At 37.8% G+C, this 22561-nt stretch overlaps 1 protein-coding gene across 6 annotated transcripts in view; it reads left to right on the top strand.

The window, feature by feature from the left end:
- The window catches only part of triob (trio Rho guanine nucleotide exchange factor b), a 56585-nt gene that overhangs the window by 19857 nt on the left and 14167 nt on the right, over positions 1 to 22561 (top strand). For all 6 annotated transcript variants that reach the window (XR_013326837.1, XR_013326838.1, XM_077720462.1 and 3 more), the window contains 30 exons: positions 36 to 158; positions 3133 to 3324; positions 3526 to 3657; positions 3888 to 4118; positions 4775 to 4897; positions 5033 to 5224; positions 6201 to 6370; positions 6725 to 6899; positions 9473 to 9668; positions 9862 to 10028; positions 10172 to 10291; positions 11105 to 11203; positions 11294 to 11386; positions 11518 to 11667; positions 11851 to 11965; positions 12238 to 12353; positions 13452 to 13574; positions 13866 to 14060; positions 15438 to 15553; positions 15699 to 15765; positions 15976 to 16085; positions 16184 to 16253; positions 16689 to 16778; positions 16873 to 16965; positions 17073 to 17184; positions 17435 to 17625; positions 17720 to 17821; positions 18571 to 18710; positions 18898 to 18997; positions 21449 to 21701. Coding sequence is in view for 4 of the 6 variants with exons in the window: in XM_077720462.1 (XP_077576588.1) it covers positions 36 to 158; positions 3133 to 3324; positions 3526 to 3657; positions 3888 to 4118; positions 4775 to 4897; positions 5033 to 5224; positions 6201 to 6370; positions 6725 to 6899; positions 9473 to 9668; positions 9862 to 10028; positions 10172 to 10291; positions 11105 to 11203; positions 11294 to 11386; positions 11518 to 11667; positions 11851 to 11965; positions 12238 to 12353; positions 13452 to 13574; positions 13866 to 14060; positions 15438 to 15553; positions 15699 to 15765; positions 15976 to 16085; positions 16184 to 16253; positions 16689 to 16778; positions 16873 to 16965; positions 17073 to 17184; positions 17435 to 17625; positions 17720 to 17821; positions 18571 to 18710; positions 18898 to 18997; positions 21449 to 21701 (4156 nt within the window). In the remaining 2 variants the exon portion in view is untranslated. The remainder of the gene's footprint in view (positions 1 to 35; positions 159 to 3132; positions 3325 to 3525; positions 3658 to 3887; positions 4119 to 4774; positions 4898 to 5032; positions 5225 to 6200; positions 6371 to 6724; positions 6900 to 9472; positions 9669 to 9861; positions 10029 to 10171; positions 10292 to 11104; positions 11204 to 11293; positions 11387 to 11517; positions 11668 to 11850; positions 11966 to 12237; positions 12354 to 13451; positions 13575 to 13865; positions 14061 to 15437; positions 15554 to 15698; positions 15766 to 15975; positions 16086 to 16183; positions 16254 to 16688; positions 16779 to 16872; positions 16966 to 17072; positions 17185 to 17434; positions 17626 to 17719; positions 17822 to 18570; positions 18711 to 18897; positions 18998 to 21448; positions 21702 to 22561) is intronic.

A 22561-nucleotide genomic window follows, 5' to 3' on the forward strand; every position in this document is an offset into this window, starting at 1 on the left:
TTAGGCGAATACATCTTTCTCATTTCTGTGCTTAGATGTTCGACTGGATCATGCACAATAAGGGACTTTTCCTCACCAGCTACACTGAAATCGGGGGAAACCACCAGCATGCTGCTGAGCTGCAAACCCAGCACAACCACTTTGCAATGAACTGCATGGTAAGACGCTGCCTGTTTTGTGTAAATGTACTTGTACGCGCGCACACGCACACAGAGGAACACCAATCGCCAGCTATCATCATTACTGTCATTCACAGTAACCAGTCACACTCCACACTCACTCACAGACGCAAAAGCACAGAGCCTTCTCTTCTCAGCCTTTCTCCTAAACCCTTGCTCACTCGTTGGCTGTGACTTGCCACTGTATATGTCCTATTATTCAGCTGTTTGCCACTCAGCCTCACTCTGTCATATCTTATCACAGCACCGTCCCAATAATTGACCCATATTGCCTCCATGCCCCTCCCAAAGCTGTGTGCTGCTCTTTGCTGCCCTCCTTGCTGGAGCCAACAAAACTGCTCTCCTGACAACAGACTTTATGTACTGTATTGAGCCTGTTGTCCAATGCTTTTCTTCTTTGCTTGTTCATGAAAAAGAAAAGAGAGAACCTAATAGATTTCCCCAGTGGAAGAATAACAAATAAAAGATGTTTTTCTTCTAAACTCCGTATCACTAGAGGGAGGAACTACACACTAATATTAATTGTGTATTAAAATATATCAGGATTTGTGACCAGACACAACATAAATGCTTATGTCTTAGAATCGTGGTACATTGCTGAAATCCTCATGTACAACTATGACTGGAGTTTGGTACCAAAGCCACAAAGCAGGGTTAACTTGAACCCACTCCAGAAAAACTACCCAAAGCCAGTTGTGTCAACACTGTGGATCAGAAAGAAACAATAGTTCCTGAGACAACAGTAGTACAAAAGACAGATGAGACTGCAGTATAAACGTGTTCATATTTGAACAAAACACTCGTTCCAACTGACCACCCATTCTTCTACAGGAAGCCTCATTTCCCTTTCCTGTTGCCTTGTTGAATGGAAACACTGGGCGAAAGAACAATATGTGACCAAGCGTGATTGGGGTTGTTCATGTTATAACTTAACAAAAATGAGACAAAAATGTCTCTTGCTCCTAGTTACCATTTGCCTTTTCAGGCATACTAGTTATTTGTCATTTGTATTATTTTGTAGATAGTAACTTGGTAATAGTGTGTTTTCCAATTTTCATGGAGCAGAATGCCAGTGTGCATGTTATGTTTTTCTTGGATATATATATAAGCAAAACATTCTGCAACACACTCTAAACCTCCAACTTGACTAATGCAATATGCAAAATATTGTATATGTATTCATCAAATAGTATCAATGCATAACATGGGACAAAAACCTACTAAATACCTAGTCGTTATATTACTAAACCATTGTTTATTTTCATTTAAACCTTATTCAGTTCAAATTAGTAATGCTGGTTCTCTCGCCCAACCCACCCTGCTTTTAACCCATCAGTTTTAGATTAAACCTTTACCTCCAGCTAAATTCTAGACCTCCAGCCTCTGTTATTTAATCTCATTCATAATGTTTTACAGATGGTTCAAAATGACTTCAGGTGCATTGGTTGCAACTTGGTAACTCTATGCTCCTGTTCTTCATTTAATCTGTCTGTATGTATGTATTGTGCTTAACGTTTGGCTGCCCGCATGTTTTTCTCACTGATTCTTAGAGTTTCATGTAGCAAACATAATAACTTTAAGCCACCATTCATAAAATTCGTTCTCCCAGAATGTTTGATGTGTAAAATTGTATAATAGGATTAGATTTCCTCTATTCACTGCTGGACTTTTATGTTCTCTACCGACTACTGTGAGTTTGAGGACTGTTGGAATCTTCAAGTGCTCATGTGATTTTAAGCTCTTAAGTACATTGATGTTTCATAGCATCAAGTTGAGTGCATCTGTGGTCATACACAGTAATACGACTTGCCCCAAAGTTTTTGGCGTACTTATCGATTTTTCCTGATATTAAAAAATCTAGTCTTGCCGTGAAAGAAAGAGAACACCGTTGATCCTTAATAGCTTTATAGTTTTGATTAAAGCTAGTCATTTCGGATGCAGAAGCCATCCTGTGCTCGTTTTGGGGGACTCTGTTAATATTTAGTTAATTTTTCCCTTCCCGTTGTGATCAAGACAAGTAAAGTAAGGAGCCTAATGTGTGCCGGGAGCAGTAATTGAATAGAATAACAGGCTGTTACCACTGTGTGTTAATTAGTGTTCGCTGATCTGTGCCTATCTACACACAACAGCTTGAAGCCCAACTCTTTAAAAAGAAAAGATGTTGGAGGGGCATTTTTCTTATTATTCACATGGGAGTCTGTCTCCCATGTGAGTTAAAACTTGTATGTGAACAAGCATTGAAAAGTATTGACTTTCCTCTTCCCTCTTGTGTTGCTTGCCCTAAGAGATTATAGTCATGCCCTAAAAAGTAAATGGCACACACTCGAAATCAGTGTTTCCACATCCCATGGGTGCAAGATATTTTTAATATTCCTTGAATATCAAACATGCGTTTTCCAAGGTTTGCTGAGACAAGATTTTAAATAAAAGCTGAGCCTTAACATATGACTAAAACTACCTTTCCACAATTGTGAATTTGAGTCGGTATGTAAAGACTTAGTTGTATTAATACAGAATTCAGATCTGCACAATGTTTGAGAAATGTGACCTATTGCCTTGAAAGTCCTCAAAGCCTTTGAATTTTACCATGAAAACAAAAAGGCAGTTCCCCAAAACATATGCAACAGTTTATAAGAAGCACAGCAGTTATTTACCTGCTAGGTAGCCAACTGGACTGAATAAACAAACATGATGGGACACAGTTTGCAGTGATACCAGCTGCTGTTTGCATGTATTTTACTTACATGGGCCTGATTGTGCAGTCTTAATCAAACCGCAGTATCCTTTATATGTTGCACAGTTGCACCATCTGTTGTCTGTTATGAGAGGTCATTGACTATAAATAAGAATACCATTAAAAAGACAATTGCAAAGTACTATTAAAATCAGTAAAAGCATATGAATGTTATCTAAATTTTTGCCCTGTTGTGTATTCTCATTTCTCCTTTCCCAGAATGTGTATGTGAACATCAACCGGATTATGTCAGTAGGGAATCGGCTCCTGGAATCAGGCCACTATGCCTCCCAGCAGATCCAGCAGATTTCAGGTCAGTTGGAACAGGAGTGGAAGGCCTTTGCTGCAGCACTGGACGAACGCAGCACCCTCCTAGAGATGTCGGCCAGCTTCCACCAAAAAGCCGATCAGGTATGCACTCAAGCATACTGAAATCTGAATTGACCATATGTGTGTTTGCATGATTTAAAAGCATTTTTCTGATCTTCATATTATTTGACATTCAAGCTTATTTGAGCTTTCTGATCATTAAAATAAATGTAAAAAAAAACAAGAAAAATACAAAAGCTAGGCATAACCCTTGCATACATGTTGTGCTTTTTGTCTCCTCAGTACATGAGTAAAGTGGAACCATGGTGTAAAGCTTGTGGTGAAGGAGAGTTGCCTTCAGAGCTCCAAGACCTGGAAGACACAATCCACCGCCATCAAGGCCTCTATGAGCACATTACCTCTGCATACTCAGAGGTTAGTATACACATTTCAGTCCAACCACAATAAATTTCAAAAAGACATTGTTAAAGAATGTGCATTGTACTTGACAGTGCTCACTTATTATGTATAATAAAATCCACAATGGGCAAAATCTCACTGCAAAATCTACAGCCAACCACTATCACAAAGTGGATAACATAATGTTACAACCATTTGCATGGTTGTTTTTTAACCGTTTTTTTTCTTATCGCCTCCTTTTCCAGGTGAGCCAAGATGGGAAGTCTCTCCTGGACAAGCTACAGCGACCTTTAACCCCAGGGAGCACAGATTCCTTGATGGCGTCAGCTAACTACTCAAAGGCGGTTCACCACGTCCTTGATATTATCCATGAGGTGCTCCATCATCAAAGGCAACTGGAGAACATCTGGCAGCATCGCAAAGTTCGTCTTCACCAACGTCTGCAACTGTGCGTTTTCCAGCAAGATGTGCAGCAAGTAAGCAGCATTCCCACCATTTTTTTTATTGATGAGTTGCTGTATGACTGGTAAAAGTGAACATTTTTCAAAACTAGAGTGCAGATAGAGTGCAGGATTCTTGGGCTCTTTACACTTTCCTCCTCAATCTCTTTTATGCAGCATCTCAATGATTCTGGCATTCACGTCTTGCCTCTCATCACTCATCTCTCTTGGTAGTGGTTTCCATGGTGATGCAATTTGCGGCCTCAAAGTGTGCAGAGGGCATTGTTCACGTTATGAAAACATTGTGTGAAACCTTGAAATTAGCATGACAAAACCTGTCATTAGTCATGTATAGCAATTTCTTCAATAATCTTTCTGATCGGTAAATGTATGAATTCATTCACAAAGGATACACTGAGCTTGTGTTACTTTTTATTGCTTAAAAGAAAAGCATAATAATTCTAGTAAATATAAAATCCTTAGGATTTGGAAATAAAATAAGAAAATTGGAGGTGAGTCATAAACCATGACTGTACAGTACTGTTCATCCTTGTAATTTAAATGGGTTGCAGTCTTTCTAAAGTCGGCTGCCCCACCTGGTGGTTTTCAGACTATACTGCATTACTGATTCAGTTCAGAAAATGTTGTGCAGGATAAATGTGTAAAACGAAAGGTTTTGTGTGTGTCTCAAGGTACTAGACTGGATAGAGAACCATGGTGAGGCTTTTCTCAGTAAACACACTGGCGTCGGGAAGTCTTTGCACAGAGCACGAGCGCTGCAGAAGAGACATGAAGACTTTGAAGAGGTTGCTCAGGTGAGCTTTAAATACCTTTCTGTCTGTCTCCCTTTGACTATTCTCTAGTGTAATTCCTGTAATTGAGTGAGTTGTTAAACAAATAATTCTGGCAGTCAAGAACATAGGTGACTTTGTGTAATGTTCATGTTACAGAACACCTACACTAATGCTGACAAGCTGCTGGAAGCTGCCGAGCAGTTGGCTCAAACTGGAGAATGTGACCCCGAGGAAATTTACCAAGCCGCCCACCAGCTTGAGGATCGTATACAGGACTTTGTGCGACGTGTGGAACAACGCAAGGTTCTGTTGGATATGTCGGTTTCCTTCCACACACACGTCAAAGAGGTGGGTCGCTGTTCACCCGCTGTCTTCGGAAATAAACCTATTTACCAAAAAAAAAAAAACACAAAATCAAAGGATAATAATAAACCCAGTCTCTAATGTCCATATGTACTCGCCCTCATCCCATCTGTCTCCCGTGTGTGTGTGTGCATGTTAATGTCTGTTTCTGTGCTGGGGTAAATGGTTCCGACTATTTTTTATAACGATTGGAAGTCTTGCAGTCAATGTAAACAGTTTATTTTTGGTTCTAGTTAATGGATTTGATTATAATAGAACCAAAAATTCTCTGCCATTTGATATCAGGCTCACTGGTGACTTTTATCCCAGTTGACTCAATGGGTTCAATGGGGACATTTGACAATTGCACGATCTACAAAATAGTGTACATACTCTGTTTTATTCTGCAACTGGATGAGGTAATGTAGACTCTAAAGTCGTTCAATTAATTCAATTTACTGTGTGTGGTGTCCCAATCATTAGTTTTTATTTGATGATGAAAATGTACTGAATTTTGAGGCGTGCGTGTTTTTACAAGAATGTCTGTGCAGACGCCAAGTAATATGTACAGAATGTCACTCAGGGGGTGGCAGTAAAGATTTACTAGGTTTTGTCAAGCCTTTGTGGGTGTTAGACAGGCGGCGGGTGCCAGCCATGATGCCTTTGCCAGAGCTTTAATGCACCCAGCCAAAGCACCCAGATGGCTAATCTGTTACAAAGATGACCAGTGACAAAACCGCCATGTGGAACAGAACTGGTGGTCTTTGGATTACCCCTTTACCATCTTCTTTGTATACATTTGGCAGTTTTGATAACTAGTTTGTACATTAGTTTGATGTGTATACAATACTTACGCCAATACCAACTGTATCTTGTCTACAAATATTGTAGAATATGGTTCATTTCAGGTTAAATTTTACAAAACTGTCTCATTTCGTGTTAATACATTTTAATTGTTTTTAATTGTAATACTTTCTTGTAGCTGTGGACTTGGTTGGAGGAGCTTCAGAAGGAACTGCTGGATGATGTGTACGCAGAGTCAGTGGAGGCGGTCCAGGATCTGATCAAACGTTTTGGTCAGCAGCAACAAACCACCCTACAGGCAACTGTCAATGTCATTAAGGAAGGTGAAGACCTTATACAACAACTCAGGTGAGCATCAAGCACACACACACCACTATAATACCACTGTGCAAATTTCATTCAACATTTCCAAATATAATCTCTATCGCAAAACAAAATATTCACTTTTTTCACTTCAATGGCACTGGTTTACAATCTTTGTCTATAACAAGACTCATTGAAATTATGTTTTCTGTGGTGCACAATTGAAATATACCTCACTAAAAGCCATTTTGAATCATTTTATGTCCTTTGCTATTGTATTAGAGGAGCAAAATTTACAACTGACAACACAAACTGACACTGATATGCTCCTGTTAACAAAAACTACAATATATCATATGTTTACTATACTTATTGTCTTCTCTGGGCTTCTGTTTACAGAGACTCTGCCATATCAAGCAACAAGACCCCCCACAACAGCTCCATGGCGCACATTGAGAGCGTGTTACAGCAGCTGGATGAGGCTCAGGGCCAGATGGAGGAGCTTTTCCAGGAGCGGAAGATCAAACTGGAACTCTTTCTCCAGCTTCGCATCTTTGAGAGAGATGCCATTGATGTGAGTACACATATGCTGAAATTGGGTTTATTTTTCCTTTACCTTTCACTGCTCTAATTAACATCACAAGCTGCAAATAAATGCAAAAATAAGAACTAAAAGCATAATCATACATTCCCTAAATAATTGAAATCCCTCTCATTGTCATAAAGCTAAAAATGAATATATCCAACTGTGAGAGGAAATGATTGCGCTGCTGGAGGGCTGAGCTTTTAATGCTACCATTTACTCACAGACTGTAGTGAGCACTCACATAGCGTTTGCATTAAATACATGTATAACAAAAACCACCAGACCGAACATTTAAAATGTAAATATTCAAATTCAATTCAGTCAGCCACATACTACAGTTTACATATTCTATTTGAAAATCTGGTTGTTTGCAGAGGCAAGCAAAAATGACAAACTAAAAGATTTTTTTTTAAATTACAGCCATTTCCAAAACAAATTGTCTTATATTCTTATGAAAATCGTGTTTTTTCATTTTTCTTTTTTTTCTAAAGTTGGGAAAAGCTTCTGCTAGGTCACCTTTAAGAATGAATAATGGTATACTCAACACAAAAACTCCTGAAATGACATGAACTTAAATGGCCAGGGAAAACAGTGACATCATTTAGTGCTCTTTAGACTCTTTAAGGCCAAAAGATAGACTAAATCTCAGCCCATAGAATTGTGGCAATACTGCAAATCACTCTAAATCCAAAATCACATAAGGGATTATTCCTGCAAAGATCCAGGGCACGGCCACTGGTGTGGGAGGTATTTATTTTCCTCTCTACCCCACATACACACAAGGACATTCCCTTCTTACTTGAATGTGGGAGGGGGTTGCCTAAGAGAGGTGAAACTTGTGCAGGCTCATCGAGGTTTCTTTTTAGATTATCCTCCTTGTATCTCATCACACTGCTCTGAAAAAAAGAGGCTGAGGAGGTTTATTGCTTTTCTCTGCTGGAGTTCATAGCACTGCCAGCAAAGGGATATGTTATTTTTTCCTGCTGACGGTATTTTGCTCAACTGTACACGAAGAGGAAGGAAGCTTGATGATGATCCTTTGGTAAGTTTCTGAAGGGTTGCCAACTTAGTTGATTTATCAAAAAGTGTTAAGGTATTGTACTTTGGTTCAAGATCACACCAATGAATCGTTTCTAAAGAAATTTAATCCTCACAAACACATCTGTGTAGCAATCTGTCAATGATATAGAAAAATTGATTAGATTTAAATTTGTAAAAGAAAAATGTAGTACACATGTGGACAATGGTATTGCTTCACCTTTATGATTTTGATCGTAGATTTATTTGCCATTTATTATATAGACTGTTGTAGATTGTTGCAAAAATGTTGTTGTTGCAGGCTTAGTCTGAACGTCTATAACAGGTGCTAAAGCATTTTTATTTACACACATATCAAGTTTTACTGCAGTTCCAACTTCGTCTAGTATCTTCAATCATTCTATTACTGCACATGATGACATATAGTTCATACAATGAGCTTTGTGAATGTGCTAAATCCATATACACTATATGAAAACATTCTCAGATTTTCCAAATCCACTTTTTACAAATATTTTATTACGTTGAGCATCCAAATATATATATATATATATATATATATATATATATATATATATATATATATATATATATATATATATATATATATATATATATATATATATATAAATATATATATATATATATATATATATATATATATATATATATATATATATATATATATATATATATATATATATATATATATATATATATATATATATATATATATATATATATATATATATATATATATATATATATATATATATATATATATATATATATATATATATATATATATATATATATATATATATATATATATATATATATATATATATATATATATATATATATATTTGTCAAATATCATCAACCTATTTAAGTATTTTTACAAAAAAAATATTAAAATTGCTTTCATATATCAACATTTCATCAAATGGTTCATTATTTGTGTTTCCTGAAAATAATACGTCAACCGCTAATGTGTTATTTTACTGGTCAGCGTGGGCATTATTTAAGAAGAGTTTAAACTTATTACTACATCTGCCATACTGGACTTAAATCATCAGTCAGTTGCAGGCCTATATTGTGGTAGGCATTCTGTGTTACACTGGCTATTTGGCTTTCAGTTCGGTGTTTTTCTTCAAAATAAGAGAGCTGAGTTTGTGGGATTGCAAAAGACGGATTACTACATTTAAAGCTTTTGCTCTTGTTAAAGCAGTATTTTGTCATGGGCGCTTCATGTCCTAGAATTTAATGAAGTGTGGTGAAGTGTACATTAATCCAAACATTCATTGAACCGTTTTGAATAGGAAATAATAATGGTGAATTACCATTTATAATTAAAATAAAATTTGAAAATAAATACAATAGTGTGCTATTGTGTCATAACAATCACAATATAAAAATTCAAGGAATACTTAAAACTCTGACTAATTTCGCCAATGAGGTCCATTCTTCCCAGCCTGATACATTTTGCACCCTTTTCTTACTATTCTCTCCACATTTTCTAGGTCATCTCTGACCTAGAATCATGGAACGAGGAACTGACCCGGCAGATGACTGACTTTGACACAGAAGACCTGACACTGGCTGAGCAGAGGCTTCAACATCACGCAGACAAGGCACTCACCATTAACAACCTCACCTTTGATGTTATCCATCAAGGCCAGGAGCTACTTCAGTACGTCACAGAAGTCCAAGCATCCGGTGAGTGTGAAGGGTAGGAACAAGAAATTAAAATACCATGTTCGGCTACTATCAACCCTAAATCCTCACTAGACCCATGTTTATTAAATGTATTTAAAACGGTCACTAGGATAATGCAGGGACAAATTTCTTTATGAAATGTGTTGATATTTACCCTTATTTGCTACTTACTGGGTATATGTCTGTATTACAGGCGTGGAGCTATTATGTGACCGAGATGTGGACATGGCAACCCGCGTTCAGGATCTCCTGGAGTTTCTCCACGAGAAGCAGCAGGAGCTAGACGTGGCAGCCGAGCAGCATCGCAGGCATTTGGAGCAGTGTTCCCAGTTAAGACACCTTCAAGCTGAAGTCAAGCAGGTAAATGATTAAGGAGAAAATGTTTGAGTAAATATACTTTTAACAGCATCTCTTGCTAGACCATACTGAAGCTGTATTCTGATTTCTTGATTGTGACGTCACAAATCCTAAACACTTCTTAACATGTTATATGTGTCATTCAGGTCCTGGGCTGGATCCGCAATGGCGAGTCCATGCTGCACGCCGGACTGATCACGGCTAGTTCGTTGCAAGAGGCTGAACAGTTGCAGAAGGAACATGAACAATTTCAGCATGCAATAGAGGTAAAATCAAAATCAAATCTATTAGTTTCTGATGAAGAAGAATAGGAAGCAACAGTTATGAGTAATATTTTTTTCGCTGGTAGTCAGCTCTTATGCCGCCAGCACAGTATAGTGCAGTTTGAGTCTCATTGTACTCGCTACATACTACATAATATAATTCCACTATATCATATCATCTAGCATTTTTCTCACACTTGATTCACACAGGTTTTATAAGTTGCTCTCGATGCATCCACATTATATTTCTTAGGTTCAACAGATTGGAGTCCATAGTCTTTTCTTTTGTCATTCACTTTTTTTTGCATCTATACATGCAATCTTCTCTCAGGTCATTGTGAGAAAATGGAATTATGAATGAATTATTTATTAGCCAGTTTCTTTATTCTGCTTGCTTCTTTTTCTCTCTATCTGATAGAACTGATCCTTTTCACACTAGACTACATTATCATGCTAGCGTGTGCAAGCAGATATGAATTACTTTAATGGGCATGCTTTATTCATGGTCAGAATGATCATCTCAAGTCATGCTTGGGCAAGATAAATCTAGAATTTAAAAAAGGGATCCAATAGAACTCATGTGCTTCTTTTGCAGCTCAGAGAATTTTAAATGCATTTAAAAAGGGTGTTCAATAGAACCATTATTCATGTGCTTCTTTTGCAGCTCAGAAAATTTAAAATGCTACATGATCAACGTCTTTGATACTTCAAAATTGTTAGATAATCACTCAACTTGTATGCTAAAAAGAATCACCAAATAGGCAATGGGAGTTGTTATTTTTTTCATGACAATGAAAAACTGTGTTTCCCATAAAGAAAACCCATCAGAGTGCACTTCAAGTCCAGCAGAAGGCTGAGGGTTTACTTCAAGCTAACCACTATGACATGGACATGATCCGAGACTGTGCAGAAAAGGTATCCCCTCCCCATTTAATTTTAGATTGAGCAAGATTTTCCTATGCAAGCCGACAGCTCTCTTATCATACGTGCATATTTAATGTAAAGGTGGCAGACCACTGGCAGCAGCTAATGCTGAAGATGGAGGACAGACTCAAGCTGGTTAATGCTTCTGTGGCCTTTTATAAGACGTCTGAACAGGTATGTGTGTTAGTCTGTAGTTGTCAATAGATGCCGACTATCATTTTACACATTTACAAAAAGACATTTAACACTGGAGAAAGTGTCAGGAGATTAAAATTAATGGAAATGCACCATTGTGAACATTTCAGGTTTGCAGTGTGTTAGAAAGCCTGGAGCAGGAGTACAAGAGAGAGGAGGACTGGTGTGGTGGGGCTGATAAACTGGGCCCTAACAGCGAGTCTGATCATGTCACCCCCATGGTCAGCAAACATTTGGAGCAGAAAGAGGCTTTTCTTAAAGTAAGGACTCTTTTTTTAATGTAAGAAATTGAGGAAATAAGCTACAACAATAAGTAAATATGCTGAAATCAAGATGCATGCACTTGTAGGCTGTTTTTTTTCCACTGATTGTAATTGTAGAAATACCTTGCTCTTCATCCACCAGGCAGTCAGAATTTCTATTGTTTCTTTGGTTACTAACAGGCTTGCACACTGGCTAGACGCAATGCCGATGTCTTCCTGAAGTACCTTCACAGGAACAGTGTTAACATGCCTGGGATGTTGTCCCATGTTAAAGCTCCAGAGACTCAAGTTAAAAGTAAGTGGGAATATATGACTTCAGATGATTTTATAACTTGTTTCATTTTTAAATTACTGCACTGAAAACCTCTGTTCAAATATTTTCATGCCTAAAAAAATGTACGACTATGGATATCCCATACATGCACCATATTTGGCCCATCCCCTCCAATATTCCCTTGTTGCAGTTTTTTTTAGACATTTGTTCACAATAAATAGATGTGGAATAGCAGTTAGTGTTTTTTTTTCAATCTAATGTTTGCTTTCACTTATTTGACTTTTTTTTATTAGACATCTTAAATGAGTTGCTGCAGAGAGAGAACAGGGTACTCCATTTCTGGACCATGAGAAAGCGGAGGCTGGATCAGTGCCAGCAATATGTGGTGTTTGAACGAAGTGCCAAGCAGGTGTGTGTTATGTTTCATTTTTCCTTTGAATCTATGACTTACCTATTCATCTATTTTAGCTTGTATGTGGACACTTTATGCATTTATTTGCTTAACCAGTAAGCAATTGACTATGAAAGGTTGAAGAAATATTACATCCATATTACAAAGTATATCTAACTAATGTCATGAACTCCTATGCTGCCAATAACAGCGATACATGTCCATTTGAACTGTGAAAGCTAGCAGAATAATACCATATCAGTAACATGAACTGGGAGGGACCCGCAGCGAATTAGAGAATGGTTTAACTTACCTAATGAGAAATAAACAACATTCACCAATGGAGCGAGTGGACACAAATGGCCAGCATTGAACCCAGGGGCTGATTAATGTAGTAGTTGCAATTACAAATAACCCATGAGGCAAGGGTCAATACTTTGACGCTTACGACAGGACACGCAGCCTCCATTGTTTTGTCTTGTAGCTGTGTCCTGCTTGTTTTTCACTGTAATAGTATGTCTTATTTAAGGAGTGGTGTAGACTGGCAGACATTTATAACAAAGACAGTCTTGAAGAAAGCTATGATTACATGTTCCAGAAACTTCACATTCTGAGTTTATTACAGGCAAGGTTCAAGTGCTGTGTCTCCAAGTGCCTCTTATATTCTCCCCTTCAGACAGTATTTTGCTTGAACATGGACGGAATTTGTATCGTTACTGGATGTCAAAGCCATTCATCCACGTGCTGGAGCCTAAACTGGTCGCCAGACAATTGCAGCGTCATGTCAAATTAAATGACTAAAAACAATAGCATTTAAACTTAATTAAATGGTTCGCAGTTCATTCTAAAGCATAAGACCGATGCATCCGAGCTGAAAGAATCTTGATTCATAATTTTGTTTTTGCAACAAGTTATATGCTGCGCGAACAAATATAAAACAAAGAGAAACTGTCACACATTCAGTTCAAATACACACTAAAAACCAGTTTGATTAGAAAACATATTTACTATGGGTAAAATAATATGCAGCTTGAGATAATTGAGGGTGTATCATTTTTATGTAACTAGAATACCTATTCTGTGGCATTTCTAATTTTTGATTGGCTGTTTCCACAGGCCTTGGAGTGGATCCATGACACAGGGGAATTTTACCTGTCTACACACACTTCCACTGGCTCCAGCATTCACCACACACAGGAACTTTTGAAAGAGCATGAAGATTTCCAGATTACAGCTAAGGTGTACTTTTTTTGCTTTGTTTTGGAACCTCTTTTTTAGCTTTATTTTTCGTTCTTAGATTTTCCTCCCACTTGTGGAGATATGCTGTGAATATGTTTTCACACTCCTGCACAGAATCGGGAGGCCCATTCTTTCTGTCACATATTGTTGTGTTTCTATTTGAGGTATCACTGGTATTGTGTTGGAAACCACGCTTGTGTGCCAATCACTGATTCCCAACTCTCCCCCTCTCTCTCCCCCCCATGTGTTATCTATCTACCTTTCCCTCCCTCAATGTGCCGCCATTGACAGCAAACCAAAGAGCGAGTAAAGCTGTTGATCCAGCTGGCCGATGGTTTTTGTGACAAGGGCCACGCCCATGCTGCGGAGATAAAGAAATGGGTGTCCTCAGTGGACAAGCGCTACAGGGACTTTTCTATCCGTATGGACAAATACAGGACCTGCTTGGAATCGGCGCTTGGCATTTCTTCCGATTCCAACAAGGCAGTGAGTGTTCAAAAATTATTTAAACAAAAACTTTAACTTGTACATTAAAGCCTCTGGTAGAAGTTTGATACATTTTTTTTAAACAGGTTGCTAGACATGACAAAGCTACTTTTTCTGTTTTTACAAATTTAACGCATGTGGTGTGACACAGAAAGAGTATCAATCAACGGTATGCTTTAATGAGCTGGTGCTAAGAGAAGACAAATTGAATGTACAGTGTGTTAGTGTGATAAGTGGTGAAAGGCTGCCAAGGCTATTGTCTATGACATAATGGGCACAGTGACCTGGTTTACCCCAGCCACTGCTGAAGCTAACCTCCATCCCAAGATCACCATCAAAGGGGTACCAGTAAAACTGGAAAAAACGCCAAAACTACTTGGTGTCACATTTGACACTATGTTTTGTTTTGGCCCGCACATCAAGCAGACAGTTGCAAAGGCAAAGAAAAAGCTGAACCTACTTAAATCACTAGCAGGCTCCAGCTGGGGTTGTGAAAAAGAAACACTACTCCTAACATACAAATCTATCGTCCGTTCTGTCCTTGAATATGCGAGCCCAGTATGGTCGCCAATAATTAAAGACACACACTGGAACCGGCTTCAATCAATTCAAAACCAAGCACTCAGGATAGCATCCGGATGTCTCTCTATGTCAGCCATAGACCACCTGCATGCTGAGTGCGCGGTGATGCCTCTGAAGGAGCACTGTGAAATGATCGGAAAGCAGTACCTGGCGGCATGCCATCTTGAAGGCCATCCAGGTCGCAGACTTCTTCAAGCAAACCAGAAACCAAGAAAGATGAAAAAGACCATCATCACACAGCATGGCAAGGAAATAGAAAAAGAATACGACAAGCCAAATCCTACCAAAGAAGACTACAAACAATGCGTCAAATCCATTCACACCAAAGAAGTTCAAAACATCCTCAACAAGGCAAAACCCAACAAAATCCTCAATGCCCAACCACCTCTAATAAACCAAGAAGAAAAACTGCTGAGCAGAAAGGTGAGATCCGAGCTCGCCAGGCTCAGATCAGGCTACAGCAGGAAACTAAACAGCTACCTGTCCAGGATCGATCCAGGAATACAAGATGCCTGCCCAAAATGCAACTTTTCCCCCCACAATACTGAACATCTTTTTTCGTGCACAAATGACCCCACAAATCTAACCATTCAAGACCTCTGGACAAGACCAAAGTTGGTCGCAGAATTTTTAAAACTAGACGATTAAGAGAACATTTGTAACCGGTTTTTCTATCACTACGACATACAACACAACACAGAACAAAAAGAAGCTTGACCCCCAGAATTCAGTACCAGAGAGGCTAATCAATCAATCAATCAATGACATAATGGGGAATGTCTGATGTGTTTTCAGAGTAAAGACCTTCAACTGGACATCATCCCAGCTAGTGCTCCAGGTTCCGAGGTCAAGTTGAGAGATGCTGCCCATGAACTCAACGAAGAAAAGAGGAAGTCTGCTAGGAGGAAAGAGTGAGTGATACCAAGTTATGACATATCTTCTCATGATCAACAAAACTACAGTAGTAAAATAGTTTTTGGTCTCAAGTTAGTCATCAGAACATATTTGTAATTGAGATTTTTTCTTTTAAATTTTTCTATGTATTTCTAATTTTAGATTTATAATGGCTGAGCTGATCCAAACAGAAAAAGCCTACGTCAGAGACCTGCGCGAGTGTATGGATGTAAGTCATGGAGTACCTTTAGAGAGCTATTCTCTAAATCTTCTAGTAGTTACAATTTTACAACTGCAGAGGGAGACCTGGAACAAAAAGTAAACAGTTTATTAGAATTACTAAAGTGCCTACAGAAACCAAACATTACCAGTACACTAGTGAGGTTATTTGGTTATTTTTTAATGACTGAAAATGACTAACAATCTTTACTTTGCTTAGACATATCTATGGGAGATGACCAGTGGTGTGGAGGAGATTCCTCCAGGCATTGTCAACAAGGAGCATATCATCTTTGGGAACATGCAAGACCTCTACGAGTTTCATCACAAGTTAGTTGCACAGTCATATTTAGAATGTTGTGTTCTATTGACACTAAGATTGTATAATAGTCAACATGGTCTGAACCGAAATATCTGTTTTTGTACAGCATCTTCTTGAAAGAATTGGAGAAATATGAACAGCTCCCAGAGGATGTTGGTCATTGTTTTGTCACCTGGGTGAGTTTTTATTCAGCTGCTTCAAAATGCTTGTAAAAAAATGTAGGTAATTTATTTTAGTGTCAGCTCTAATTTGGACATTCATGTTTAGAGAAGCGTGTTACACTAATGGAACTTAATGGTTTTGTGCTGATGAAACATCCCGTGATTTCTGACAGCAATTTGGTTTTAGAGATGATGTATCGTACCCAAGTATGGTTGGGGCGAATGGTTTATGAACACTACACTCATCTTGGTACATTTTATGAACAGGAAAATTGTCCCTTTAAATGTCAGGAGAAAAAGCATGTCATTTGTTCTCCCAAGGCAGTGGTGTACTCCTAACAACACATTGAAATCAAAACTTTCTCAAGCACAGCAGTTTGCAAATGCAATTACTACTTGAGGAATATTTGCTTTGATAAAACACCAAGACTTCTTATTTTAATCACCTAGGCTGACAAATTCCAGATGTACGTAAACTATTGTAAGAACAAGCCAGATTCCACGCAGCTCATATTGGAACACGCTGGCCCCTATTTTGATGTAAGTAACCGCAGTACGTTTAACTTTGAAGGTTTTTTTCTTTTTAGCCACAATGACTCCAAATGCTTGACAAATATCTTTTTTTATTTAACAGGAAATACAGCAAAGACATCGCCTCGCCAATTCTATCTCATCTTACTTGATCAAACCAGTCCAAAGAATAACTAAGTACCAACTACTTCTTAAGGTACATTAGAGCAAATATTTGTCCTAATTCTGGTATAGCATACATTATAATGTAATATATCTAAATTATTCATATTTACCATGTTTTTTTTCTGGTACATGTTTTAGGAGCTATTGACGTGCTGCGAGGAAGGAAAGGGAGAAATCAAGGATGGTCTTGAGGTGATGCTAAGTGTTCCCAAAAGAGCCAATGATGCCATGCACCTCTCAATGCTGGATGGTTAGTGTAAACATAATCAAAAATCTACCCACATTAATTGTACTATATTTGTTTCCTCAGTTTAACATGTCACAATGACCATTTCAAGTATTTTTTACATCAAATGTAATATTCAATTCATCGTCAAGACTCTTTGTCGAAGAAACGTTCAAAAATGCCATTCTGAGCAAATTGCTCACATACTCTATGACTCCTCACCTTTGCATAAATATGAAATCAAACCTTGCCTTTTGTCTTGGCATCTTATCAGGGTTCGATGGGAACATTGATTCCCAAGGAGAACTGATTCTGCAGGAGTCCTTCCAGGTTTGGGATCCCAAAACTTTGATCCGAAAAGGCCGTGACCGCCACCTTTTCCTCTTTGAGATGTCAATGGTTTTTAGTAAAGAAGTAAAAGATTCCAATGGACGCAGCAAGTACCTTTTCAAGAGCAAGCTGTTTGTGAGTAAAAATGACACATTCAGGGTCAGACTATATTATGTTATTTTAGTGCTTTTATTTATTAATGCATGCCATGTGTTGTTCACATTCTTAGACATCAGAGCTCGGAGTAACAGAGCATGTGGAGGGGGATCCTTGTAAATTCGCCCTCTGGGTGGGCAGAACCCCAACATCAGACAACAAGATCGTGCTTAAGGTGCAGTATTACCAAAATGCAGATTCATCATGTTTTACTTCAAGTGCTTTTAAAATCCTTTGATCAATATAACTTATTTTAGACTTTAAAGTGATGCTTCTTTCCATATATTTGTGAACTGATAATAAATAAATGTATCTGTAAAGCAACAATTACCATTTTAAAATATCAATTCCAAATAATAAACGCAGCTCATTGATTGCCTTCATGCAATTTATAATCTGATACACTTTATATTCAGAAAAATACAGTTGTAACCTTTTACTTTTTTTATGAGTTAACACAAACTAACATTTATCATTATATAAAAATGTGTAAGTCCACCCAAACAACATCTCTAAATGTTTTTAATAAGGGGATATGTGGTAGACGCCTATCTTCTCTATGTGTCTCGTTATGTAATTTATGATGACTGTGAAAATCTGCTCCTTGTTTAACGCGTCACCATTGCAGCCTCAGTGCTGCTGGTGTCAAACTGAAGGAGAAAGAAGAATGCGTCAGTGACACAAATTAAACGCTGACAATAAACGTCTCTCTGAAGTTTGGTACTTAGCAGAAGAGATCATTATCTTTGCATCATTTTATCTAATTATCGATGGCCACCCTCACCCACGCTCATTGGCTGCCATTGTCAGCGTTAGATGTGGTCTTGGTGATCAGTGACCAATCCATTTGATTCTACTACTTATTCATTATTGTTGCATTCTTTAATTTATGTTTCAATAAAGTAGACATCTTTGTTTTTCCAGGCTTCAAGCATTGAAAACAAGCAGGACTGGATCAAACACATTCGTGAGGTTATTCAAGAGCGAACAGTACATCTGCGCGGTGCTCTGAAGGAGCCCATTCACATCCCCAAAGCCACCACGGCCAAGCATAAAGGCAGACGGTAAGCTAACAGAACATCACTTGTTTGTTGGGCTCATTTGATAGCACTTATTAAAAGAAGGAGTGTAGTCTCTCTCATGGCCTTCAGTTTAACACAGCTGGGCTGCATTTGAATAAAACTATACGAGTTCATATAAAATGAACAATTTAGTGGCACAAGTCCGTACAAACTGTTTTTCCACCTGCAGAGATGGAGAAGAGCTTGACAGCCAAGGAGATGCTAGCAGTCAACCAGATACAATCTCAATTGCTTCAAGGACATCCCAGAACACACTGGACAGTGATAAGGTAGAGAAACCAACAGCAACACACACTTGGATCTAAGGTAGAATTGTGCACCCAGTTTTTTTTTTTTTATGTTGGTTCCAGTTCTGAGTTGTTCAATTGATTGATAATGTGTGTTCTTAAAGTTGGTCATGTGACTGACCATAAAAAAAGGAAAATTTTACAGTGGTGTTTGAGTAACATCAATGCCGAGCTTTTTTTGTGGTGAGGTTAAATTAGGCCAGTTTTTGGATTTGACTTGGGAAGGCAAACGTAATATTAGAGAGCGGTGTGGTGATCAAGTTATACTACTTAAAAATAGGTAAACTCAGGCAAATAGCCTACTATTCATAAAAAATACAGATATTAAGTTGTACAATGCTTCCTTTAGTATAAAACTAAGTATACAAAAAGCGAATGTGTTGCGTGCAAACAACTGCCCTAATAGCTAGAAGCCAATGACATGGTGATAATTACATTTATTTTGTGGTACTCACTGACAGAAGCATTATAATATGATGCACAAACAGTTTAATTAGTTCACATTATATACAAGCAAGTCGCAATGGTAAGTTGTGTTTGCATAAAGTGCAGTGCTAGATTCTGTGTTAAGTAACACTTTACAATGATTTTTATTTTAATGCACTGCAGACAGAAAGGGAATAATAGCAGTTCCATTTGCTTTAAAGTGGAAAATTTGAGATCTAGAATTTAAAAAAAAACAGGGCTTACTGTGTTTCTGACATCCACTACTTTCACTTGGTACTGCACGTGATGACTGTTCAAAGTAATTCCCTTGGAAGTGTTGTGTGACAGTCCATCTGACTGATTTAATGCCGTGTGTATGTATGTGTGCGTGTTTGTGTTTGAGAGATTCACTGGAAGCTGGGACAGTCGGCTCTGGTTATATCCAGTAATAGCACCACAGAAGGCCTATCCTCCTACGCTCAATATGAGCAAACCTAACAAACACGTGTACGCTACTGCAAAAATGTCTTTACATATAAATCAAACTCTTTGTAAAGTGATGCCTGGCTTGTTTGTCCTCGTGATCTGTAGCTTTCTTTTTTTTTTGTATTCATGCATATAACTTTTATCACTTTCATTTAACAAAACCATGCATTGTTTTTCAATAGTTTATAATATTCAGTCCATTAAGGACTCATTATTATTTTTTTACGTGTGCACTTGAAAATAGATATTCCAGGTGGAATTCTCAGCTTTGAATTCTTTGAATGAATCTTTATCTATCTCGCTCTCTGTGAAGGTTCTGTGTGAAACCTCTCATTCAGGAGGCGGTGACACTGGTGTGTTTGTGTATTCATTTTTTTGTATGCGAGGGCTCATGTTCCTGTGTGCATCCGCTTTAGTGACTGACTTGTCAGCTGCTTAAACCTCCCACTCGCAGAGGATGCTCTATGCCAGACAGGCAGGAAAGAACCCTTTTAAGTCCTCACTGCTTTTCACTCTACAGCTTGGCTTGTAAGAAAGAGATTGCAAACGACCTTTTGAGTTCCTGGTATATTTTTGCTTTTGAACTGTTATTAGTCAGATTTTCAAGAAGGCATAATTGGATTTTATATATTGAACTTCTCAGTTGTTATTCCGTCTTCCATAGAGTTATATTGGCTATTTACAAGGACAGCAGTTGATGGTGGAACAAGAATTGATTGACTTTTTTCCATTATTTTTTCCAGTGGAAGTGAATGAATTTATTTCTTTTTTCTGTTAGTCTACTTTTTATGTGCGGTTCTTGCTGCTGATAAGGCAGTCGTATTGGGTCTAGCTTTTTGATTTCTGCTGGAGTTGAGAACACTTTTTTCACAATGAGGGAGTGGAAAACAATGGAAAAATTGGAGGAAAAAATTGCGCATCCAGTTTCTCAACTTCTCAGCTCGCTGGCTTTACCACATTACCAAAGGGTATGTTAAAAAGCTTGTTGCAAACGTTTATTCATTGGGAATCTGGAATGTAATGCATTTTTATGCAGTTAATTTGAGTTAGAGTATAACGTATGAGTGTAATTTCCTCTGGATATTAATGTAACTCTAATGTAACTCTATTGAAATTTTAGGAATTTACTAATCAACACAGTGTATACTTAATGCAATCAAGAAAAAAAACAATTTCATAAAGATAACGGGTGATGTGTGATTGATTGACTATAACACTTATTATAGGGTTATCCATTGAAAAATGAAAAATCTATTGCCCTACATTACACATTTAAAAGAAAATACAATATCAAACATATTACTCATCTGATGACTATATTTAGAAGTTAAAGAAATACTGTTTATAAAAATCACTGTTTTTAAACTGCAACCACAAGGCTGTACTTTTCTTGCCATAATTTACTCCTCTCTTTGATGTTTGATTTCCTTATTGGATAACAAGCTGGTGGAACTGACAACAAAAATCTCATGAGCACAGTTTTGTTGAATTAAAAACTAAAAATGTTTTTTTTTTTTTCAGCTGTCGGGTGGTTGTGAGCTGACAGTGGTCATTCATGACTTTGTGGGCAGCAATGGTGGCACCAGTGGGGAGCTGACAGTGCGACGAGGACAGACAGTCGAGGTTCTGGAGCGACTACACGATAAGCCGGACTGGTGCCTGGTCCGGACCACGGACCGTTCTCCAGCTCAGGAGGGCATCGTTCCATGTTCCATGCTGTGTATTGCACACTCCAGGTCCTCCATGGAGATGGAAGGACTCTTCAACCACAAAGGTAAGAGGAGAAACCTTTTTCCTTTTCACATAACGTATGAGATTCTGATCTTCCAATGAGGCATACTCAGGAATGTTTGAAAAGTGTATAAAATTCCCTCTTAGTTCATTTTTCGCATTGTTTTTCTGTGGTGTTTCGGAAAGGGAAATGAAAACCAGCATGCCAAGTGTACATTTTCATAGATCTAACCATCAGTCTTTTTCTAATCTTAAAGAGTGGGTGAGTGCAAGGCAGCTTGTTTCTATGGTAATATGGCATACAAATATTTTGTTTGTGCTTTCATGAAGCTATGTTTATCCAGAAAATAATTATTGAAAATCACAGCTTGGGTTTTAGCTGAGTGGTTGCCTTATGCAGAAATGGAAGGTGAGACTGCTTATATTACATATTGAAGTAGTTCTTATCTTTATTTTGCTGGCAGAGATTCTTGTTTATTGTTTGCCTTTCTGTGATTCCAATGTTTCTGTTTTATGAGGCCAGAGACAGAGAGAGAGAGCTAGAAGGATAGTTCTTTATAGGGAATGTCGAAAAATGGCAAATGCAGTAGACACGCATGACGAAAGGTCTTTGCCAATCGATTGATTATTCCTTTGTTTGCTGACTAGCACAGAGGCCAATTTACCCCAAAATTGTGTTCCCTCATATTTTGATATCTGATCTACTGATTTGGTGGTTTCCAGAGAATTTTGCAACTGAGTTATTTGATCAGTCAATATCTGGATTTTTTTTCTTAAACTAAAGAAATGATTTTGCAGTATTGTAGTAGTTACAGTTGAATTAAACAAACTTTTACAAGGTCATGAACAGTGATGTTGTATCCACATTCCTAGAAGAGAGACTCATTTGAGTGCTGAATAGTG

This window comes from Stigmatopora nigra, chromosome 7 (genome assembly GCF_051989575.1).
Source record: "Stigmatopora nigra isolate UIUO_SnigA chromosome 7, RoL_Snig_1.1, whole genome shotgun sequence".
Lineage (NCBI taxonomy): Eukaryota > Metazoa > Chordata > Actinopteri > Syngnathiformes > Syngnathidae > Stigmatopora > Stigmatopora nigra.